Source organism: Metarhizium robertsii (genome assembly GCF_000187425.2).
Source record: "Metarhizium robertsii ARSEF 23 chromosome Unknown MAA_Scf_3, whole genome shotgun sequence".
Lineage (NCBI taxonomy): Eukaryota > Fungi > Ascomycota > Sordariomycetes > Hypocreales > Clavicipitaceae > Metarhizium > Metarhizium robertsii.
Genome location: NW_011942171.1, coordinates 3,660,916 through 3,685,596, shown reverse-complemented (window position 1 = coordinate 3,685,596; position 24,681 = coordinate 3,660,916). Strand labels below are relative to the sequence as shown.

General features: G+C 51.5%; 4 protein-coding genes across 4 annotated transcripts; 2 read left to right on the top strand and 2 right to left on the bottom strand.

Annotated features, from left to right (window-relative positions):
- Positions 1-529: 529 nt before the first annotated feature.
- On the bottom strand, positions 530-2,212 carry MAA_03326 (uncharacterized protein; the record flags this gene model as incomplete). The annotated part of the gene is made up of 1 exon (XM_007821324.1): positions 530-2,212. One exon carries the CDS (start codon positions 2,210-2,212, stop codon positions 530-532), a length of 1,683 nt encoding a protein of 560 aa, XP_007819515.1.
- A 3,628-nt stretch (positions 2,213-5,840) lies between these two features.
- Positions 5,841-6,867, top strand: MAA_03327 (ser/Thr protein phosphatase; the record flags this gene model as incomplete). Its single annotated transcript, XM_007821325.1, has 3 exons — positions 5,841-5,972; positions 6,039-6,099; positions 6,155-6,867. The coding sequence occupies 3 exons, from the start codon at positions 5,841-5,843 to the stop codon at positions 6,865-6,867; spliced, it is 906 nt and encodes a 301-aa protein (XP_007819516.1).
- Positions 6,868-16,104: 9,237 nt separating this feature from the next.
- Positions 16,105-17,796, top strand: MAA_03328 (Heat shock protein DnaJ; the record flags this gene model as incomplete). Its single annotated transcript, XM_007821326.1, has 1 exon — positions 16,105-17,796. The coding sequence occupies one exon, from the start codon at positions 16,105-16,107 to the stop codon at positions 17,794-17,796; it is 1,692 nt and encodes a 563-aa protein (XP_007819517.1).
- Positions 17,797-21,384: 3,588 nt separating this feature from the next.
- Positions 21,385-23,044, bottom strand: MAA_03329 (allantoinase; the record flags this gene model as incomplete). The annotated part of the gene is made up of 2 exons (XM_007821327.1): positions 21,385-22,473; positions 22,529-23,044. The coding sequence occupies 2 exons, from the start codon at positions 23,042-23,044 to the stop codon at positions 21,385-21,387; spliced, it is 1,605 nt and encodes a 534-aa protein (XP_007819518.1).
- Positions 23,045-24,681: the final 1,637 nt, after the last annotated feature.

Here is a 24,681-nt window from a genome sequence, read left to right as displayed (position 1 = left end):
CAGAAAAAGAAACAAAAAGTCCTCCAACCGCCCTACACAACGGTTATGCCGCAATGTGGGTTGAAATGTTGCCACTCATATCAAGCCAAGATCGTAGTGTCGAGTCATTGAGAGAAGTCGGGGTAGTAGAATTAAAGGCGTAGACAATGAAACGTAGGCAGGGTACCAAAGTCGGACAAAAATGTCCAAACGTCGTGTCATCGATTTCCTGGCCTCCAAGTATATATCGTATTCGATAATTCATCGAGTACAAGGGGGAGAAGCAAACATAAGCTCCTCGTTGAATATCGTCGCCATTTTTCGCCTTCATGTGACGCCGGGTAAAAAGAAAAAGAACAAATGAAACCATAAAAGTCGCTAAGCTGGACAGTGAAGTGAGGTGTAGAAAAGAGAATATGGCAAGCTGAGAAATAACACAAAGGGCTAAAAATGGGTTTCTATGAATCACAAGTCGTAACGTCGTAATAGTTTAGCTAAAGTAACAGTGCCGTGCAGTAGATAGACACAAGCTGAGCAAAGCCGTGCTTGATTACATGATGACACAGCATCCGCAACCAGCCTTCTTCTTAGCTTCTTGCTCTGCTTGTATCGTCGGCTCACCAACATCTTCAGGCTGCGGGATGGGCTGCGGTCCGGGGGGTTTGGGATTCGCTGCTGTGGTGACTGCAGGTTTGTCCGATATCTTGGGCATCGTTGAGTACGAGCCCTGCTTTGGACTCTTGGCAATGCCTGATTTCAGCGGCCAGTCTCCTGCCTGCGACAGATCTTCCACTTCAGGAGGGACAGGTTCCTTCTCTTGCGGTCTCGGGAACTCATGGTCGTTCAGGGGGCGAAATTCCTTGTCATAGACGTCACCAAATTTCCCTTCCTTCTCCCACCTTTCTTGCTGTAGACGCTTGGCCACCGTGGGTAGTAGCTGCTGGTCCGGAGGCAATCGCGGGTCGGGCTTGTATGAGTCGAACACCCATGGTGGGTCACCTTCGGGCTGCTTGCTGGCAGCAGACGGTTCCCCAGATCGTGTGGATGGTCGGGTTCCACTGACATCCCGATTAGGACCGGACCTGGTTTTTGGCCTGCTGGGAGTTGTGCTGGTCTTTGATGCAGTCGAAGTTTTTCGTACCGTGGTCTTCTTTGGGGAGCTCTCCGTCACGGATCGCTTTGCGGTGGCCGACCGACTGCCGTTGTGGACTGCCTCAAAGTCCCTGGTAGAAGCACTCGCGCTTCGCGATCGCGTTTTAGTGTAGGCAATGGTATCGCCGTCTATTGACTCGATTCGTCGAACCGAAGGAGAGCCACGCTCAAGGTAATCTTGCGGGATAGGGGCAGGGCTAATCTTGGCTACCGGAATCTTGGTGCCTCCCTTCAGACTCTGCGAGGAAAAATAGGCATTGGCCTCCTCTTCAGCAATCTCTTCTGGCGTTCGCAAATCCCAGTAGGGAGTAGAGGACGACTCCTCGCCAACTTGACCAATGACGGCAGAATCGTGACGCTGTCGGTTTTGATGCTGATTATCGATATCGATCGAATTCTGACCGCGGGGCCGTCTTTGCTTGCTGGAGGCTCGGACCCTGGGCATTATGAAGCCGGCGGCTTGCAGCTCTTCACTTTCAATTTTGGCCAACTTGTCTCGATGAATCCATTTGGAATCTTCCTCGCTGTACTCGAAGCCCAGGGTCTGTTGAATATGCCGGCTGCGCTCTTCTGACCCACCGTGCTTTCCGGAAATCGCATCTTCGGAAGGGTTCGGTTGGCCTTGTCTAGACTCATCTGCCAACGCCGGGGAGAGCCCAGCGTTTCCATCTCCTGATTTATCCCATTTAGACACGTTGAGGTTGTCGGAGGAATGCGTTTTGCGAGCAGCCATTTCAAAATCGTTGCCGGCTTGGGCGTAGGAAGAAGACAAAGCGTTGCCGTTCTGCGAGCTGACAGCACCGCGAGAGGGTTCATCGGGGCGAGGTTCGTTGTGACCGTCTTGCGATGTCTTCTGTGAATGGATTTCATTAGCGAACCCTGTTGAGCCAATGGCGGAGATACGCGCAGGAAAGGGAGGCACCGCAGGTCGTGTATAATCTCGTATCCAAGAGTCTGCGGATGGCAAATTTATTCTTACTTCTGACTGCGCACCGGGGTAATCCCAGACGCCCTCCCCATGGCTGCCGCTCAGCGGTGTCAAGGCCGCAGCTCCCGTGGGAGTTGATGAAACAGCGGCCATGGAAGGTTGAGTAGCTGGGGCAGCCGACTACCCCTTTTCGTAGCTCAAAAAACAGCGTGGCCGTGGAGAGTGACTAGGCGGCTGTACAAGTCGGTCAGGTTCAATCGCGGCTGGCGTTCGTACAAATATGCCAGAGATGTGGTTGGTGTGTTTGAGTCGCCGAGGACCAAGTTCGGTCGTGTCTGTCGCAACAGAGGCTGAAAACTAGTGTGGCGTCGCTGGTTCCTGGAACTCGACTCTTGTGGACTCCGAGCCGGCGGGTAACGGGTAGACGATGTGGGAGACACAGAGGCGAGGGAGAGGATGGCTGGGCTTGGGCGAGACACGCTACACGAGCGGCACTCATCAGCCAACGGCAATCGGCAGTGACGGCGGCCTGAAGCAATTCGTGCAACGGCACGATGGCCAAGATGATGGGGAAGATCAGTGGGGGAGAAGGAAGAAGGGTCAAATGTTGGAGAGGGGAGCGCGGCTGGAATGGGAGAGGCGAATTGAAGCACCGCGAGTTCGAACCGACTCCAAAAACCTTGGACCGGGGAAGCTTGCACCTGCAGCAAGGCGGCAGCAGCGCGTCTTCCCGTGCTCAACCTGGCAGTCCTCTAGTCTACCTGTCCTTGAACGATATGAGAACCGAACGAGGGCGGATATGAGCTGTCAGGCGGACTTGAGGCAGATGATGTTCACTAGGAAGAGGCGGCGGCGGATAGATGGCTCCTGGATCACGATTGTGTCCAAGGGCCGGGCTCAATGCTCTGAGCAGACGGGCGAATCGAGGCTTGATGGGAGCCCTCACGATCAAGCAAAAAGAGATGAGAGATGCTCCAACAAGAGACCACAGGCAGAATGAGCTGAGGCCGATTGGTCCAGGGCGCATCTGAAAGTCCAGTCGTGTTGGTTCGAGCTTGTGCGGGTCGGCAGGGTTCATGAAGCGCCACAGGCCTTTGAATGATTTATTACTACGACGCGAGGACAATGTCGACGGATGGTGTTTTGGGATATGTATTGCTCTTTACCGACGCCGTCCGATGACGCAGGGCTTAGTTGCAGTTTCGGAGAGAATCGGCAGATCAGTTTGCAATTGACCGGAGGGCCGCATCAATTGACCCAGATGGCATGAAGGGACATACTTGAGCTCAAGCTGCTGCTAACATTGAATTGACTCCATGTCAATGCATGCACTGTGTGCTGACATCGAGAAACTTTGAACATTGAAGCGCCGGCTGGCTCTTCAGCGAGCACTTGGGGCGCTCCAGGCAGCCCAGCCACTGAACACAGGGCTGGGGGGCACTAGACGCGCTGACCGCCTGCGCAAACCCCACCAGACCAGTTGACCGCTGGGCCAGTCCAGCCATGTCCCTCGTGGCGTCAAGGACTTGACAGTTTCCAATCTTGATGTCGACTGCTTGCGCTTCGCATCCTCTGGTCCCCCTCGTCGGGCTCAGCATTCAGGGCACGGCGCCAGGGTCATCATCCGCTCTGCGTCAACGAGACCAATTTTTTGGCCTCTTCGTGCAACCTCAAACCCCTGTCACCAGTCTCCGCCCGGGCGTTGTCAGTGTCGTGTAATTTCGCCTCATCCAGCCAACCGCCTCCTGCGGTGGAGGAACCGCCATATCACTTACTTGACGAGAGTCACCGTCAATTGTTCCATTGAGCATTAATCCTCCGGCCCAGCTCCTCGTCTGTCGGGGTGGCGCTGATGGACTCGGCTTCAAGTTACACAGGCCCGGCATCGATTCGCATTCATCACTTGACGCCCGTTGGCAAAGTCGTCGGCGGACCACGGTCCCTTCTCAGCGTCTGATCATCTCCTCTATGGCCGCTCTTGGACATTGCTTGCTATTCCTTGAGACACCGCTTACGGCATTGATGAATGCATTCGAAACGCGGCTGGCAGGGTATTTGTGTCAGCACCTTGTCGCTGTTTTTCTTGTCAGTCGTTTTTTCCCCCCCGCAGGGACAAGATGGCAAGATGGAGTCTGTTTACTCTTGGATGCAAGGACACGATGGGAGTAACAATGACCTAATGAAGATCCAGGTGCAGTTGGCATCCCGAACAACGTCACATTTGAGTCATGGTCCGCAACTACCGACGGCATCCTGGTGACGGGCTTGTCCGGCGAAAATCATCAGGCAAACCGAGCTCATCGGGGTCTCGACCGTCCGGGGGGCGCGTTGCATGGGGCTTCATTTTATCCGCACGAGCCCAACAAGACGTGTCTCATCTACGATATAGGCCTGTTCTTTTTACAATGTCAACTCATCAATCAATGTATGTCGATGTCGATGTCTCGGCGCAAGAGCCTCACGGGCATCGTTCAACGTTGAGACGGGACATGGCCAAATATCTACAGAAAGCCTCAGGCAGTGCCATCGTACCACTAGTCAGAGTCACGTAGACATGCAACCCAGCATCACTTAAATCATGGTAAGATATCATTCATCCGTGCCAAGAGGGCCTCGGCGTGGCCTAGCACCGTCCGTGATGACTGCAGTGGTCGGTGACTCCATAATACTACTCCGTATTCTTCATCCAATCTCGAAATAACTTCCTCCGTGCTCCGTGGAGTAATCTACGGAGCAATCGCACTGTCATCTCGCCAAATTGGAGCTATGCGCTGACCAGGGAGCGGATGCTACACGATGCAGGGACCAAGCGCGGCTGGTGGAAAATGGTAAAATAAGGACCAGTGACTCCATATAATGAGCGACAAGTCGTTTATTGGTAGACTGATGCCACCGACGATACTGTCATTATTTTGACATCAATTGCGCTGGACCTGTCTCATCGTGCTGCTTTGCGGAGAAAACAGTGGCTGTACAGTGCGATTTGAGGCCAGCACTGGGCCGTGATGAAGTGTTGGTGCAGTGACGTTCACCCGAAAATATATTTGGCATGCTCTCTGTCTCACAAACATTCAAATTGCCCAAACATTGCATCCTCCGTCGTCCGGCGGTCGTTAAGATGGCTGCTTAGGCTCCAAGTAGCCAGCCTTGTGAAACAGGTAAACTGTCAATTACCACTTCTCGTTGGTGCATAACCGACGAGATGCCTCTGCAAATCACAAGCGACATCCCAGTGCCATGCTCCAATTCTTACTTTTTATCTCGCATCCCACGTGGATGGAAGAATGACAATTCGCCGTTGATTGGTAAAATAAACGTGAACATGTTGTACGAAGATGGACCAGGCCAGTTGACCCTTCAAAGTTTCCAAAAATATTCCCAAACCATCGAAGCCAATTGGCTAGTAGCTGAACATAACTGAGCACTCAGTGTCACAAGTTCACAACATCGACATCTTGACTCATTCATTCTCGCCTGCTCACCACCAACGCTCGTACCGTCATGAATGTTTATTTGCTTCGGGACTCACAATTACGCATAACCCTATGAGCTAAAATGCTCCGTCTGAAACTCCCCGAACGCCGCTGACACCCGCTGACCCGGAACATTTCTGCATCTACTATTCCTAGAGACACAAAACATTGACTTGACTTGTCTAAGACACACGTCAACCGTCAGTGGTCACACACAACGTGAGTCTGTGTCGCTTCTTAAAACCACGCAGTAATTGTCAGCCACTTACCCGGTACACCCGCCAAGTCATCCCCCGAATGGCGATGCAATGGCAGAACCAAAGGTGCGCCGGACGAGAATCGTCTGCGTCTCAGATACACACAATTGCACCGTCAAGCTTCCAAAGGGCGATGTTCTCATCCACGCAGGGGACATGACGAACCAAGGCAGCTATTCCGAGGTACGCCTACCCTGTAGCGATTTGCTCCAATACTTAAAAAGTCACTGACTGACAATACAGCTATAGCTTTCAAAAACGGTAAAGTGGCTAGAAGAAGCAGACTTCGAGGCCAAAATCGTCGTTGCCGGTTCGCAGCCCCCTGTGACGCTTGACAAAGTGAGCCAAAAGCTAAACAAACACAGGAAACCACGACATAACACTAGACAAAGACTTTTACGCACAGCACGCTTCAGCGTTTCACAACCAGAGCCCGCAGTCTCATTCACAGTGTCTCCAACTGCTCACATCCTCACCATCCATCACATACCTCCGCCACGAATCGACGACGATTCGCCTACGCTCCCCCGAGGGACCAGGCACTCGATTCACAGTCTTCGGGTCGCCATACTCGCCCCGATACGGCCTCTGGGCGTTCTCCTACGACGTCCCCGCCTCTCCCGGCGAAGACTTGGCCCCGGCGAGCCTGTGGGATGACATACCGCCGAGTACTGACATTGTGGTCACGCACACCCCGCCGAAGGGATGCCGCGATGAAACGAACAGCATGCAAACGACGGGGTGTGAGGCTCTCCGAAGAGCGCTATGGAGGGTGAGGCCGCGGCTCGCCGTCTGCGGCCATATTCACAGCGGACGCGGCGCGGAGCGGGTTCTCTGGGACCAGGAGGACAGGTTCTCTGTGACAAGCGTCAGGGCGTGGGAGGACCCTGGGGCTGGAAACAATAAAGTGAGTCTGGTGGATCTCACGGGGAGGAAGGCGTCGTCGTTGGGGGAGGGGGAAACGTGCGTGATCAACGCGGCTGTTATGAAGAGTAGTTACCCGCATGTGGGTGGGAAGCAGTTCCATAAACCTATTGTTGTGGATGTGAATCTGCCGCTGTGCGCAGAGGAGGGTTGAACAAGTCCGGGTTAATCGGACTGAAGAGCATGGCGTGTTCCGTTATCAGATAGTCGTGACTATGCTGCTAGATGTCAACGGTGTGTATTTGGACTTGTGACGCGCTCGCTGGAGCCTTTTCATCTTTGTATCGTCAAACGTCAACTACCCTAGCGCCGGGATATCGCTAGTGATGGTCGTTGCATATACTCAACTTGCAAAGACGTTGATTTTGCGATTCAACAAGTCAAAACAGTGGCTTGCTGAAAATGTTCGTCAGAGTCTTGCATGAATCTTGGCTTTGCGGAGCGCGATTCTACCTTGGTCACGCCGCTTGTAGAACCTAAAGGCCTCCCAAGTAGATTCGACATACTCGGCACCTTGCGACAAAATGTATAACTAGTGTCATGCGGCGTGGCATCTTTCCAAGATGCATTCCTACTACAGAGAAATCCAATTCGATGGAATCTGTTGGGCATATACACTTCAAGTGACGATAGCACCAAATCTTTGAATCGACCCACGAGTATCAAAAGATGAGGGCGCCGTATCGTCCCAAACTCCCCGGCTCACAAAATAGCACTGTAGCCTACTTGAGCCCTCGGTTCGTTCGCCGTGTAGCTCTTCCACGCCGGCCACGTAGCAACACGCGCCGTTTGCATACGTCCCCCGCTGTTGCTCCCACACATGCTCCCATTTGTCCTTGTTATGTACAACGGCCTTATGCCCATTCTTCGGATAACAGCGCCTAAAGCTGGGCGAGGCGGCCCATCGAGCTCGAGGTCAGGAGCGTAGTGTCTTCTTCTTCTTCTTCTTTTTACGTGGGGGTAGGGCTGCGAAATTCTGGCATCAACGCTGCCCTCCTCCCCTCCCACACTCCTTTCTTTCTCTATCTCGAGGAGATCAGGCCGAAATGAATAACCACATCTCTCGAATAGTCCTCGAAGAAAAAGCGCTGGTGACAAGCAAATGCATCTTTGATTCGGGAACGACTTGAGTAGAGGCTCATACCATAGGCGGCACGGCGATACGGCCATGACGCTGTTCATCGGACCGAATTGCATTGATACAGGCTCCAAATGCCTCGTAAAGTGTAATGTTTGGGCCAAGGACACGATGTCTGCTGCAGAGTGATGTGGTGTAGTGAGCCTAATCTTGACAATGTGTACTAGACACGGAGTAGCTATGAGTGCGTTGAAGTGCTTGGAAATGGCTCGGCCTAGGGTTTACCTGGAATGCCCTCATTCGTGGACATGTCTTCTCATGATGACTTATAACGGGGGATATTGGTTGGGAACACTCTGGTTGCAGAGCATTTGTGCTGGCGGGCGAGTCGCCTTGTCTGCATGAACAATGTCTTTGAGACACACAGCAGGGCCTCACTCTGACATGAAGCCTGTGAGGACTGGGAGCGGCATTTGCCATTGCAGGTCTGAACCACCTTTGCACTCACGTTGACAGCGAAATCGGACGCGCCCGGTGCGATAACAGCGTGGACCTACAGCAAGAGTTGTAGATGGCTCATGTCGAGCAGCATTGCTGCCTTGGGCGCATCATGTCCATCTGTCTTGCTCTCAACACTGAGAAGTCGCGGCATAGAGTTGTCTGAACTTTGCCCATAGCTCTGGTTTGTTCACGCCAAACACTTCAGACCTCCCGCATCTGCAAAAGACAAGATTGGTACTATGCGGCAAAGGCTTTGCGTTCCCAGCCCGGCAAGTGTTGCCAGTAGCATCCAGCATACTACTCTGTATGTATGTATCTCTTCTTTCATTGGCTTATGGGGCGAGCAATTGGAGTGTTCAACACGGTCCCATCATTCGGCACTGATGGCAGATTGTGCTGTATTTGGAAACATGTATGCTGCTCGAGGGACATGGTGGCATTGCCCGCATTGACATGTCTCAATCCTTTAAAGTGTAACATCGAGGCTGCCTGCCTGCATCGAGTTGTCGCAGGAAGCCTTGTGCAAAGGCCCAATCGCGCAGTTACAAGTGCAACGGCCCTTGGCATGGCAGCAACCTCCCCAGGCATTGGCTGCCGTTTGCCATGCCGTGAGAAGTGATCAATCGATGTGTACGGAGTAGAGTGTGGTTGTACAGCGTGTCTCTCTGCTTGGGTGGCTTGGCCGTGTCGAAGCCAACATTGAACCACCACCAGCAGTCGGCGGCCGATCAGAGCGATGAGGCTCGCCGTTACGACAATTGAAGCCCACGGCGGCTGATAACGTGGACGCGATGATGGCCCAACGAATCGCCTCGTAGCGAGCCACGTCTTTCATGACGCTGCAATGGCTGAATCTTGATCGTGTCTGTTCCCCGCGCGTCAGGCGCAACATGTGCCCAGCTTCACTCTACCCAGCCGCCCCTGGCCTTTGCCATGCATGGTAGAGCTGACCGAAGCTGGGGCAGCCCGCCTCCTCGTCTGGTGTCGAGTGGAATGCCGAAAGGAAAGGTGCCAGTCGTTTCTGGGCGGCGAGCCCGCTGTCGAAACTCGAAAGCCTCGTCGTTGACGCAGCTTCGTGGATCGATGGAAGCATTGATTGACCCAGCCTGGTTCGGTATCTGGCCCCGCCTCTTTCCCCCTCATTCTAAAACCCCGGGCCTGTTCGTTTTCTGCGCCTTTTCTGCGCCCCTCGGCCAGTCGAGACATGCGGCCGGCGATTGCCTCACGGGCCACGGCTAAACAGACTTTGTCCATCTACTATCCGAACTTGCATCTAACAGCGTCCCCTGCAGTCTGCCTGTTGGCAAGCTCCGCGATGCAGGTCCGTGGGGTCGCGGATACTGCGGCCATGGCCACCTCGGATCACCAATTGTTGTCTGTCTGTACATACATACACCCACTGTACATACGCTGGGCGGCCCCCATGCCCCTTCAATGTTCCCATGCGGCCAGCCAACGGCGCCCTCCATCTTTGCATGCAGTGTAAGCCATCCGCCGTTGGTGATTACGGTGTTCCTCTTCGTGCTGAGCGCAGAGGAGTTGGTTGGCGTGGGCAAACAGACGAAAGGGCCTGCCTGGCCTTGTCAGCCAACAATGGCGAGGCTTCCAAGTTTTCCTCGACGCCCATGGCCATCGGTAAACCAAGATTCTGGCTTTAGCGGCGGATTAGTTTGGGCCACAAGGCCCATCTCCGACTCCTTCGTTAGCAGGAGTGATCAGTCACCCAGGATCCGACGAATAGATGGCACAGGCCACGCGCGGGCAGGGAAGCAGAGCTCCATGCAGTGTGATGAGTCGACGAGGGTTGGGTAGCTTCTATCCATGATCAACATGTCCGCCCACATGGTGTGGCGGCTGCCGGCCAGCCAAGCAGGCTCTAGTGTCGTCGCTGCTTTTGCATGCCTGGCTGGACCCAGGAACCAGGCAGCTCCTCTCCTTGAGAAACGGATTCCAAGAAAGGGCTTGAAACGGACTGAAAACGGCCCTGTTGCGTAAAGACCGACAACCCGTCAGCATCTGTGCTGCGGCAACTCGATACCACATGACTTGACGCAATAGAAGACGTAAAGTGGTTGCGGAGGCCGTCATGATGGATACGTCTGCGAAATCATGACGTGCTTCATACATAGTGAGTTTAGTAACCGATCGTCCGGGCCGAGGGTCAATCCCAGGTATCGTCAATTTGACTCTACCCTTTATGCTGACGGATGTTTCTTTAGGTGTATTCCAGCGGCTGCCCTTCTCTATTGAATCCCGCGTAAACATAGGCCAACTATATTGTTGCTTTGGGACCGCCCTCAAGGCTCAGACTCTAGAACCTCTCCTACTTGAGACTTGATTGGTAGGTTCCGCATATTCTAAAGCCGTGTATATTCGAAACGAGGCCTTGGACACAGATGCGTCCCTTACCAGTGACAATTTTGCCACGTAGCAGCACTTCTTGCTTTGGAAATGTCATTCATCATCGACTGGCACTCCATCCACCCTCCGATGATTCCGAGTCCCTAAGTTATCGGTTTCATTAACCGTTGAGATTTGCTCGCGTTCGTATTCCTATAAGAGAAGCTAGCCGTGTTACTGCTGAGTATACTAGACTTGTTCTGTGAGTCATCTCTCCGAGCTAGATCTTAAGCTGGGATCCCGTGTTCGAAGTTGGGCTCGCTCTCCGATATGCACAATCGTCATGAGCGTCACTCCCCACTACGAGCCAGTTTTCAAAGTTGCAAGCCATCAACTCTATCGACTGCCACTCCTCGCCGATGATTGACAGCCTTTACTTCTTTATAGCCGTTTCTAGCCAATGAAATCGTCAAGCCCATCGGTGAGAGCGACTCGACATCAAATGGAAGCCATGGCAAGAAACTGATCGAACCTTGGGCCTTGATCTATCTCCTTCTAGAGGTGAGGTCTCAATATTGTGAACAACTTAGAACTATAATAAGCAAGTAGTACTTTACGAGGTACAATTTATATTCTTCTTACCAGAGCCTCTAATTCATCATGCCCTTCAAACTCTTCAGATGAGGAAGACAGGGAAGCTGCTTCTCTGATGGCCGCTGGTGTTGAGCCGATTGCATCTGGATTGCAAATATTCATGATGCTTGGATCTCTTTATTGATGTTGGCCTTTTGCAAGTCAATTATCCGCAGCTTATTTGGCTGCCCGTGATAACCACCATCCTTGGTGAATCTCCAATCTCCATCTGGCAAATCATGCCTAAACTTATCCAGAGTCTACGATTCGAAGGAATCAACACGTTGTAAGGATTTAAAAATATTCTTATCGCCATGGTGCTTATATGTGACAGCACTCGGCGTATCTGAGTTTGTCCCCATTATTGTTCTATTAATGAGATCTGGCCCTTGGTATAAGCAAAGATGCATTTCGCCTGTTCATGTCACAACACTAAAACCCAAAAGCTTTGTCACCAATCAACCCTGCCCCTGTGATATCCTTTGCCGTACATGCCATTATATCGGTTTACTGGAATAACGAAATGCTCCTGACAGAATGAGTATTCACGTCCCTTTCCGTCATTAGTCTGCTTGCTACTACAGTGATCTTCACGACGTCTATGTTCTAAAGCGTTGTTATGTAAAAATGGCGGCCCTTGTTACTCTCCGGTAGTTGCACTTGCCGTCGTGGCTGGCTGGCGCAAATGGCTGCTATGATATCTATGATTCCAAACTGGGCCATGAGTTTGCATTGAGATTTCGCCACCTGCGGCTAAGCAGATATGCTGTTAAGAAATTATTTACATATGTTAACTGATCCATAGAACCTCCTTTCCATTTTCTTTCTTCCTCTCTCAACTACAGATAACGGAGACGTCTTAAGAGGTGAGGTTTCCGTAGCTCTTTTTGGTCTACTTGTCTTGAACTAGGATGTGAATCTTTCGGTATCGCCGATGTGGTTACGCCTAAGGTTCAGCCATGACATGGACCATGGTGATATAGATCTGCCATCTCATCTAATCAACTATACCCAATTTTATGTGATTGGCGATTGGCGATTTGACAAGGCTAACCATATACTTTTTACTGGCTACCACGGAGCGGTCCAGCTAGAATTCTTGTCATAGCTGTCTATTCCAGGCATCGCTCTACCTGGCTGTCTATCTTGCTCTACTTCCTTCAGTGATTCTATCACTGCACATCTCGCCAGGTGCGACTCCCCATAATGGTAGACAAGGAGCTGCTCTACGTCCCCTCCCTGGAACTGGAGCCGGCGAGCCAACATTTCGATCGAGCATTTAGTTGGCAGCGAAGCGCCCCATATTAGAAGCGCAACTAGGAACCCAGAATCCCAGATGGGGGGTTGTCAGCCACTGGAGTAGTATACATAATCTGGCCTGCGTATAATTCTGCTGAGGCATTAAAGTAAAATTTTAGCCACTGTTCTGGAAGACATCCTGATGCCCATTTCTACACAAGCTCAGTTCTGGAGGTGTAGGCGCCGGTCTGGGCATCATTGTCAACCTTGGTAAGAACCCAGTTCGGCTTACACAGGGGCTTGACCCCTGACGAAGGTGCCTTCAGCGATTACCCATGGAATAGGTTCTTCGCAGGCAAATGGGAACTGACGGTCTTTTCGAATTTGTAATTCTTTTCTCATGGTAAACGTAGCAGGAGATGTAGCAGATATCCTGAAACTTGCCAAATACTTCCGTCTGGCCAACAACAGTCTGGGTCCGTCAGATACGGTGGTTCTGTGGGTGGTCAGCATTGGGGCCTGGCAGCCAAGCATGAATGAGGGTCCAAAGCGACTCCAAAATGCTCCGTGGTAAAAGCGGCATCAACCCAGGCACCCATCCAATAATAGTCTCACCAACCTGGCCGTCATTATGCACCATGAATTCTGAGCTCCCCCTCGTGCAGATGCTGGCTAAGGGCGTCGACCCGAGTGGCAGAGGCGGGCCAGCATTGCAGATAGGGCCTCTCGTGACGACTGCGGGCATAACAGCTGATGTCTATAGCGAATCTCGTCGTCGTTAGGGGCGGGTCGGGACGAGCTTGCGTGGTATTTATCCCTCTGCTCCGTAGACGACGCAATCCATAACTGAATTTGGCCCATGGCGATTCCCACTTTGAGCAAACTGACTGGTCCAGGTTGAACAGCGTGCTGCGCGGGAAGCGGTCGAAAAACAACAGGTGCCTGACTTTGCTTGGCCTGCCGCGGTCGACTTAGCTCGCCCTGTCCTTTGCGAGGCTGCCGTGAGTCCGTGACTTGAGCAAAACGATGGCATGACTGAGGTGATTCGGTTGGCGGAGCGTGATGGCGTTGTCATGCCCGTCAAAGGACATCTTCATTTGTATCCATTCGACCGCTCGAGGGCTTGGAATCGAGGGGTTCAGGGTTCCTTCCGTTTCCTGTCTCGTACGACCACGAGGCGAGGTCGTTCGTGCCTGCCGTTTCCCATTGAGCTTTCTTGATCACTTGTGAATATCGTAAGCTACGCCGTCCTGGCGCACCCATCCGCCCTCGACCTCTTGCTTCTCCTCGCCTTCCCCAACTACACCAGACTCTTTCCAACATTATCGTTATCATCACCCTTTTACCTCGAAATCCCATCTCGATTTCCCTTGCTTTTGCCCGCGTGCTTGGACCAATTCACCTCGACCTTGCTCTGCCCCACTAGAATAACTACACCATCTGTGGAGAGACAGTCGTCTTCGGCCGCTTCGCTGTCGACTCTTTTCCCCATAGTCTCACCGCTTGTCCCTACGTGCAGCTCCCTCCGTCACCGGGACAATCGCGAGCTGTCTTTTTAAGCGGCGATATCTGGCAAAATAAACAATTGACAATTGGCATCAGTATCGTCCTGCGGTTTCCTCTGCATCTTCTCTTCTATCTACCTCGTTTTGGCTCCCTTAAGTGTGAGGTGCTTTGGGTTGCTGGAAAGGCCTGGGCTGCTTCGTTGATCCGCTCTTACACGCAAGACTCGACCGACTCGACTTCGATTGGATTCCTGTCTTTGGCCATCTTTGCCTACTTGCGCTTGACTTGCCACCACCCTCTCCGCCGAATCCGACAGCGCTAGGACTTGGACGCCAACACACCAGTTGACTATCTAACGCACCATCGTCGTGGCACAGTCCCTGGCTTTGACTACCAATTGTCACCATCCATCCACCAGCCACCCACGCACGTTGTGGTGCTCTCCAGGCCTCACTGCACCTTCGTTTGGAAACCTTGGCGGCAATTGAGCACTGCCAGACCCAGCTTGTCTTTATCAGTCAATTACCAACAGTTGCGCTAACTCTTGCTCCTCTTGCTTCGGTCTCTTCGCTTTGCTAAATCACTTGTCATTCGAGGCGGCCTCCCAGATTATTGCACTTGGCACCTTAGAAGACCCATTTGGTGGCCTTCTCGTCTTTCGGTCTGCACAGGAACCGCGTCATATAGTGTCATTCACGCTCCCAGTCTCAACTCGTTCAGGCTCCTCCCGCAACACGGCGTCCCTGTGTTCTCAAAGGGCTCTGGCTAACAGCTCTGGCCGCTCCACCACCCAGGACATTCTCCAGGGGTACCAGTCCCGGTACATCTGCGGCCACGCGTTTTGCCACCAATATCTTCGTACCCCTTGCCCCTCCGCCTTTTCGGACCGCCTGCGCCACTTCCGGCACCTAGAAAGGTGACGGGAAGCCAAGTTTGCTACGTACCACGACTACTTAAGTCTGGTGGCAGTCTCACTCAATCTAGCCACTGTCTGTTGGCTGGTCTGAATCGGTGTGAGAGTGTAGGAGTGTGAGTGAATTTCTTTGAGTGAGTGCTCCGGTCCCCAAGAATATGTGAGGCCATTTGTGGCAGAAAGACAATGCGGGAATCAACGGACTGGCGTCGTCCCATTTCTGTTTCCGTCTCTCTGCGAGCCAATCACTGACACAGTTGATATCCCAGAATTCGCTTTGGCTTCTGACTGCCTTTGTCATTCTTTTCTCTCGCCTTCGCCGACAGAGTCCGACACTGCCGGGTGGCAGAGCATACGGAGCCGGTTTTCGTCTGATCAGAGTCGATTTCAATAGTTCACTGATCACATATGGGCTGCTGTTGCGCACTTCTAAATTTCCAAAGGCTCTGAACTTGGAGTGACACTCCTGTCACCGCAAAAAGTCGACGGCCTTGGCCTTTCACAGTCTCATTCACCTGCATCAGCTGAGCACCGTGGCCAAGTTTGCGACAGCTGCATCAGTCTCCATCGCAAGACCAGTTGACCCTCGGGCCCTGTCAACCATCCCACTCTACGGAGCACAGAGTGGGCCACCTGCTGGCCACTGGACGGACCCCGCCCGCGCCAGACTGGCGTCTGATACTCCTCCCCCCCCATCAAGTCCACTCACTCTCTGGCGAATCATAGCAGCCGGTTCCCCCTTGGCCGCCCGTGACCTCATCACTTCGCTGTGGTCTCGACTCGAAGACCAACCACCAACGACTTCCCTGGTGCTAGTGTTGGCACTTTGTGCAACAGAAGCAAGGCTGTGGCCCTGTTCGTTCCACGTTCTCACCAAGTACTTCTCTACATCATTTGTATTTCTATATCAATTGTGAAGGCCAGTGGCCTGTCTTATTGATCAGACGCCACACGGTCTGGCTCTACAGGCCTGCTTGAACGAACAGAATTTACACACGCACACACGTCGTGAAACTGTTTGCCGCCGCAAACAAGGGTGACAGGTACTTAAAGGGCGTGCATCCGAGGAGCTGGGCTCTTCGATGTCACATCATCAACTTTTTCAACAAACACCAATTCCAGACAAAACGGCCCATTTACCAAGGCTCATTGCCACAGGTCACATCTGTTGACATATCGCCATGAGTTCGTTACCACCCGATCCGTACAAAATCCTTGGAGTCTCCAAAGATGCGCAAACTTCGGAGATTCGATCCGCACATCGAAAACTAGTCCTTAAATGCCATCCAGACAAGGTTCAGGACCCCGCCCTAAAGGCCGAAAAGCAGGACGAGTTTCAAAAAGTACAACAAGCATACGAGTTGCTCACTAACGATCGTGAGCGGCAAAAATACGACGACAAAGCCAAGCTCGAAGAACTCCGTAAACAGTTTCAGGCCCAGGCCAACATTTCGACTCCCCGATCGACGAGATATTCCGGCCCAGATGAGGCCCGCGGTACCGAATCAAGGGCTTCACCGTTCAAGGCCAGTGTGAGCCCATCAGGTGTCAAATATTCATATAACGGCCTCTCAGATGAAGATTTGGGTCGTGGCCCTCGCATTTTTGAGGCTTCTCCTCGGTCGTCTCGTCGTGAAGCCAGCTATGAGAAGGCGTCAGAACGACGATCAGATAGAGAGCGTGAAAGGGAAAAGGAGCAAAGAGACCGAGAGCGTCGACGACAGCAAGAAGACGCTCTTAAACGAGCTGAGAAGGAGGCTAAAGAAGCTCGACGGGCTGAGAAAAGAGCACGAGAGAAGCAAAATGCCAAGGACATGAAACGACAGTCCGAGGAGAAGAAGCGACACGCAAAACCCTACATTGAACCATTCGACGAAGAACCGACAGTTGTCAGGTCCGACAAGAAGAAGTCTAGCGGTAGCAGGAATTACGACGAGAAGCGAGATCGTTCATCGGGCAGAGATGACATCCAAAGAGACGCCCACCCCCCGAGACCTCAGCGATCTTGGACGGCCAAGGAGGAATATGCGCACTCGTATATTAAAGCGTCCAAGGCCAAGAGCACACCGGGCCTGAAACGGGCAGCCACTACCCATTATATCCGGTCAGTCCAGCCACCGGCGCCGACACCTCCGCCTATCCACGGGCAATCTGGGCCTTTTGCTCCTCCCGATGACGACGATGCACGCCGGTCATCAGCAAGGCCGCGCCGGGGATCTGGGGATGATCCTAGGCTCTCCCGAGAACGATCGTATCGTACCCCATCCCGAGATGCGATGGACGATCCTCCCATCATCAACGTTTCCCCATCCGCCCGCCATACCGCTGCATTCTTCACGCCTAGCTCTCCACCGAGGGGCGATCGTCTTCCTCGAACAAAGACGATGCCGCACGAATCAGTGTCATACTCTCGATCACCCCCGGAGATTCAAAGATCTCAAACATTCCACATGTTTGAATCTGCCGATCACCCACGTGGCCGCGATCGATCACGCATGCAATCTCAGGTCGAATTAGAAATGGATGATGAGGACCGCTACGACAGGCGCCGAGATAGAAAACATCGAAGCAGAAGACGACATCACTCCCCAGACCCAATGAGAACAGAGAATGTGTCTCGATACCGAGTCGAGCGCAACACACTCGACGGTGCGTACAACACTCGTCTGGTCGAGCCAGACATTAGAGAGTCGTACGCCAGCTATTATCACCCTCAGGATAGCCGACCTTCAATGCCGGGTCGCGAAACCAGTTACAGCAACTCAGGTGGCGCCAACTTCCCAAAGGTCAAGACAACCAAGGCCTACGGGTATGAAGACGTTTCATACAGTACCTACGGAAGGCCCGCCCGCGAGTTTGTATACTCTACATGAAATGGCGTTTGGTTATCTGCGGCAACTTTTTTTTTCGCATTTTTTATTTGAGAGAAACTCAACAAACTTGACCATACTTTCACATTTAATGTGGTTTTGGCTTGGGGCATGCAGATTACTAGTAGGCTTTTCTACTTTACATGCCTGCTTGTCTTTACTTGCCGTTGTTTCCTTCTTCTTTTTTTTATTCCATGAACGAATTGTGTTTTTAACGACTTATATGAACCTGATGGTTCGTGACGTATTTTACGATAAGTCTTCTCGAGAAGACGCGTTGCGTGTGCTTTTGTGGTCAAGGAATCATGGCACTTGGAGTTTGGGCTTTCCCGCAAGTCAAGCAGTGGTCGTCGCAGCTTCTTCAATCATGCATCTTGAGCACCAATTGTTGGCTGTGAGGCGTAGCAAGATTTGCTCGCTAGTTGTACATTGGGAGATTAGCAGGCGCGTCCAAGATGAGATGCTCTATTATATTTTGGAGGAAGGGGAGCAAGTTTGTTGAAGGTCATGGAAGCGAATTGTATTTGCTTGCGCAGCACTACCCACCACAGGTGTTGACAGGATTTGACTTGCTCCGTGTTGACTATCACACTCGTTAGCTAGAGATTAGAGGATGGTCGAATACTAGCCGATTGAACTTTGCAATTCACACCTGCCTGGGTGTGTTTGTTGTGCATGTGTCCGAAATGACGTGTATTCCAGACGAGCCGGTGGATGGGATTCCGACTTGTGTCGAAGAAGTGCTCTGCTTATGACGGCATTTCTCAAAACCAGTTTCTGCAACTCGACATAGGTGCACACTGCACAGTCATTCTCATTCCATCTGTGTAGCCAGAGGCGGGAGAAGCGACATGTGATGAGGGCAGGTTGGAAATAGGCCAGAGTAAATTTTTTCTGGCATGCATCACTATCCGAACTCGCACAACAGGGCACAGCTACGACACGGCGCAGCCACCTGGACTGGACCAAGTGCTCGCTTGCGTCGCTGGCGGCACAAAACGTAAGACGGCTGGGGACTCGGCACGACGACACAGTGCAGCGCGCGAGGCAATCATGTAACCGTGTCCGCCGTGTCATTGCGAGTTCTCGCTTCCGACATGGACGCCTGGGGCGCAGCGGCGGCCTCCATTGGAAGTGTTGACAGGACGCGCAGCTTGTTTGTGCCGTGTGTGCGGCGAGAAAAACAGGTGTGAATAGGTGCTGGACAGGCGCGAAGAGTCTGATGTCCCTGGTGCCTGGGGTCATGTGGAATGTCGCTTCGGTTCAGATGCATGGGGGATCGGCTTCACGTGGCTACATCTAAGGAGGCTTGACGGCGACGGCTGGATGCTGTCAACCATGTAGCATGCTCTGCTGCGTGCTTCTTCTCGTGTTGGGTTTGGGTGGGAGGGCGAGTCTGCGTGTGCGGCATGGGTAATGTCGATCATCAATGGCTGGGATCAGAAAATAGCCGGCACTTGTGCTCATATGATGAGGGGGCTTGGCACTTTTTGTCATTTTGACTGGTACTTTCGCTCTATGGGGGGGCGTGTTCGGGTGGTGTATTGAGCGAGTAGGTTCAATGTTGGTGCACGGCGATTGGGGGACGTGAGCTATCGACTTTGTTCTGGTGTCTTTTATCCTTCCATCACGCTTGGTGTCAAGTGCTTCCTAGACTTTTCACACTTAGTTGGGTTCAGTACAGGTCGGTGCATGTGGTTACTTGAATCGGCTAATTCGAGAGCATATCAACACGAGAGTCTGGGAGAAATTGGGAACGGAGTCAAAGTTCATAGAGTATGCTTGCTTTGCTGCAATTGGGCGCCTTCATCAAAGCTCATCGATTGACGGCTCCATGTCTCCAGCTACTGTCAAGCTTATATCTTCACGTCAAGTTATTCGACTTGAACCAGTGGCCAGCAACTACCCAGTCTAGAATCGTAGTTCCCTCCTCTACCAGCCTTGATACTGTCGAAATGTTGGACAGATCCAACCGCAGTTGACTCTCATACCGAGGGAATCTACCTGCCAAAACATGTGATTTTTAATAATACTTCAAATGTTGTCAAGTATACCATTCTTGGCGACCCTCCATCACAGCTAGAGATGCAGAGCAACAAGCTTCGGTCCTGCAGGAATCATGCTCCGTCAGTTCAAGCCAGTTCTTGCCGATAGATTATGGGGAAACAGGATCGGTCTCCATGTATCTTAATCGTTTTAAGGGTCGTTAAAGAAATGAACGAATCTTTGCCATCTAATCAATGTCGTGGTTGCTGATGCCAATCATAAAGGGTCGCCCACCTCTAGCCATTTCATTCTCTTAAACGTCATACTCCCTGGTTCTCCTTTCAGAGTTACTCAAGATACTTTTTAGAGCCAGTATTCTATTACATTTCTCTCTCGATAGATGTGCTGTACTAATCCTTCCTAGATTGAGGCCATCATTGAACGAGTCTTGCAACGTACACCCGGGAGGCTGCGAGAATAGGCCGAATAAACACCCTTTTTAAATCATCAATATCAGACCATGGAGACTCCATTTGGGTAGAAAAATAATGCAAGACCACGGGTGAATACATTGTCAAGCGGAATCCCGGCCATTTGCTCAAGTCCGGATTCTCGTGAACGGTTTGAAAGCGAAGAACTGCCTCGGACCGACCTAAATAGAGGACGGCGTCTATTTCACCCCTTTTTCTGGAAGATAAATAAAACAGTTCAAAAAAAAAAGACTGAGTAATGCGCCAGGAAGTTAAGCCAAGGGGGGCCGACAGTAAAAGAAAAATAGGGAGAATGCAAAAAAAAAAAAAGTGCGGTCAGTGTGACTCGAACACACGACCTTCAGATAGGCATGAACACACGACCTTCATGCGGTCAGTGTGACTCGAACACACGACCTTCAGATAGGCATCCGTAGGATTGAAGTTGACTTCAGTCTGACGATCTCCCAGCTAATCTATGACCGCAGATATTCCGATTAGGCTTATTTTTATTTATATGCTAGCATGCTGGATCCAGTTTGGTGTTTTCTATGCTTCCCATGATCGGTTGCGTGTGGTGTCTGGTGTAAAAGACCCGTGGGCACCCGGCTATGGGTAAGTTGAGGTAACGTTCAAACCAACCCAATTTACCCCACGGGCATAGTTGCAGCGTACGGACGACCAGTTGCTAGCCAACGGTGCTAACTGGCAACTGGGTCCTAACATTGAAGATAACCCGCAACTTAAGTTGTCGTGTAGATTTGGGTTCTCTTTTACTCTAGACTAGATAAAATTTTTGTTACAATTATAATATATACTTTCTGAAACAGAATTTTTAATATTTTACAATTGTACATATTTTATTTATACATTAAAAAATCTTATAGTTCTTATTAGCTGCCTACGAGTACTTGTAATCCTTTAGGGTACCTACCTAGTACCTTGGTAGACTTTTTGCGCCGACCAACGGCGTGCGTGTTTCATTCAACCACTCAGCATACCAGTGCAGAAAATTGCTCTGATGAAAACTATATATCTGGATTGATCTCGCTGCATGTCTAGATTATTCATATCTTGGTCTCATTCCTTGACATCCCAACTGTATTTTTTTTCGGCCATATTCTACGCAGGTGCATCACACCGTCCGTCGCTCGGTGATGCTCTGTCCGGCAGGCTTGATTTCTACAAACCCACCATGCGGCGCACCCAATTCAAAAATCTTTCGTCCTCGCAGCCAGGTCTCCTTCACTCTACCCGTAAACTCGTGCCCCTCCCATGGCGAACACCTGTTCTTCCAGCGCATGTCACCCTGTGAAAACGTCCACACTTCAGCATCGTCAAAGACACAAATATCTGCGTCCATGCCAACCTTTATTGAGCCCTTGCGGTGTGAGAGACCAACTTGTTCAGCTGTGGCTTGGCAGCAGAGTCGAACAATGTCAGTGATGGCCGGGGCTTTGGAAGTCTTGCTGCGCTGCTTGGCGGTTGAGTGGATGATTGGCAAGCCGAGACCAACAGACGAAATTCCACCCCATGCGGCCATGAAATCACCAGCTTCCTTGTCCTTCTTTTGCACTGGGTATGGCTCCGTAGCCGACCAAAGTTGTGTTGGAAGCAGTTTGAGTTCCGGCGTGCAAGGAGAGTGGTCCGAGACGACAGTCTTGATGCACGAGTCTTTGGCGACAAGTTCCTCCCACAGGCCATCGCGGTTTCGGCCCTCTCGGATAGGCGGACAGCATTTGTGTCTTGTGTCTCCGTTTGCAATTTCCTCTGATGAAAGTCCTAGGTAGTGAAAGCAGGTTTCTGCGGTAATGTTGACGCCGTTTGCCCGAGCTGCCTTGAGGAGGGGGATGCACTGGGTGGCTGAGAGATGGACAATGTGTAAGTGTAAGGAAGGTGCAATATGTGCCGCAGACAGAATCTCCTGGACTGCAGTGGTTTCAAAGGTCGGAGGTCTGGAGTCAAGGAAAGTCTGATAGGTCGTGACATCACTTGGTGATGCATGACCATTGGTGTGTCCATTGGTGTGCCCATTCGTATGTCCATTCGTATGTCCATTGGTGCCGCCATTGGTGTCGCCATTGGCATGACCATTTGTACTGCCGTTGGTATGGCCAGCGCATGGCTCCATTTCTGCATGGAACATGAGAGTTGTAGCGCTATCCTTGAGTGTTTCCATTGCCAGAGCCATATCCTTGGGGGTAATAGCCGGGAACTCATCCACCTGGTTCACCACAGTTAGTACTTTGAGGTTTCCTTCAACTTGAGAACAAACTTACGCCAGATTCAATCAAAAACCCCTTGAAGCCTCTTATACCCATTTCAACAAGAGGCTTCAACTCATGGGCATTTCCAGGAATCACGCCTCCATAGAAGCCTACATCAACCCACAGCTGGCCATGGGCAGCCGCAAGCTTCTCCTTGAATCCCGCAACCGTAGTTGTGGGAGGGATAGCATTCAAGGGCATGTCAACCACGGTTGTCACGCCACCGCTGGCTGCGGCCCGGGTACCGGTCCAAAAGCCTTCCCATTCCGTACGGCCTGGCTCATTTAGATGCACATGGGCATCCACCAGGCCGGGAAGTAACAGCATGGGCGAGTGGTCCACATATGCCGTGTCCGTGGGGAAACTTGTCTGGGGGATGATTTCTGGTGTTACGGACACGATCTTCCCTGTAGCTAGTGAAATGCAAATAGTCGCCGGTGAGACAGTCAGCGAGCCATCAGCCTGGGGGATGACGGCTCGGCTTGACACGATGACAGTGAAGGGGGCCTGCGACTTGCCAACCGTCATGGTGGGGGTTCGAACTTCGGCCAACTAAGAGACTGGAAAGTGGCTGTAAATCTGCGCAGCAAGGCAGTGGATGAGCCGAGAGACACTGGGATATGAGCAGTCGGACGACGAAAGCGGATGAGGATATAAATGAAGGGGAGAAGGGTGAGGTGGTCTGGTCCTCGGGCGGTTTGGGCTAAGATAGCCTCTGCGGCTATTATTCATCGGCCGGCGCCGGTCAGGACTCCGAGTCAGGAGAGGAAGGTGCGGCACGAGACATGGCCGTTTGGGAAACAACAGCCATGCAACATTTTAATGAAAATCCTCTCATCCAGTGTCACAAGCACATTTAATACGAATAAATCGATGTATGAGTACCCCTAAGTTCTTCATACCCGCAAGCCGGTCTTATCCGCACGTCTTCTACAATAAAGGCTTGAGTTGTCTCAGTTCATTGTGAAGCACTGCACTTGCCATTTGCCATGAATTCCGCGAGCCTGGTGGGGCAAGTGGCGGGCGAAGAGCCTCAAATGTTGTGCAACCCGGATATGGCCGGCCTATCACGGTCCGGGTCGATAAGTGCTACGCTAGCCGTCACGTGCATCAGGGGTTTTCCTTTCCAAGTGGACAGCGACCATGTACCCCCACTCCTCTAAATGCCATTGTGAATAACTTTTATGGGGACTTATCGGGTTCCATGAAGCAAATAAACTCACCCTAACGTGAAAATGGAGACGAGAACCCGCAAGTAACCCTAACCCTTTATAAGTAGGCATGTTTATATACGGGGTAGAGAGGATGCTAAAAATTCTAACTCTTTATAAGCTGTCTAATACATCATATTACCAGCCTCCTTCATCTCCTCGTCTAAGCTTAGGTTTTTTTTTTCACATGTCGAATGAACTAACAGGTGCGGGAATAGCGCGTATGATAATGGAGTCGTCGCACAGGCCGTCAAAGTCGCAACGGGTAAAATGCAGGTGCAAGCACGAGGATTAATTATCTGCGTGAAAGTGGAGATAAGATTCATTTATCTATCTGCTAGGTTTGACAATATACGTCATCATTGTCACGCGCGGGTATTATTTTAATTCAGATTGTTGAACGTGCTCCCTCCCGCAGCGTGGGGGGCCATTTTCAACACCAGGTTGGAGCGGGGTGCCGAAGCAACGCTGAGGACCTGGGGCAAGGCATTTTAACAGAACATATGAACCCACCACTACATGTGCAGCGTTTTAAGCCAACATTGAATCCATTGTACTGATCATTCAACAGTACTATATCACTGAGGCTGTACGGAGTATATAAATGAAATGATACTAGCGCACACTACTTATCTGGCGATACTAGCTTCACTTTTCTAGCTTAACCTACTCATCCCAAGACCCTAACTCCTATCCCTAATCGTGTTGCGCAAGACATCTCCCCAATGTAGGGTAACACTATTATGCACTTATATTCCGATGAACAATAAAGCTTGTGAAAAACAATGTCGCTATTATTTGTATTGTGTACGAGAATTTCTAGATCGGCTACCTTTCTTAAATTTTAATCCTCTTTTTGTGCTGGCACTTCCTCACGAACAATAGTCCGTCCAGAGAGAGAAAAAAATACCAGCCGGTAACCTTCACAACGACACGACGAACATAGATTCCAAC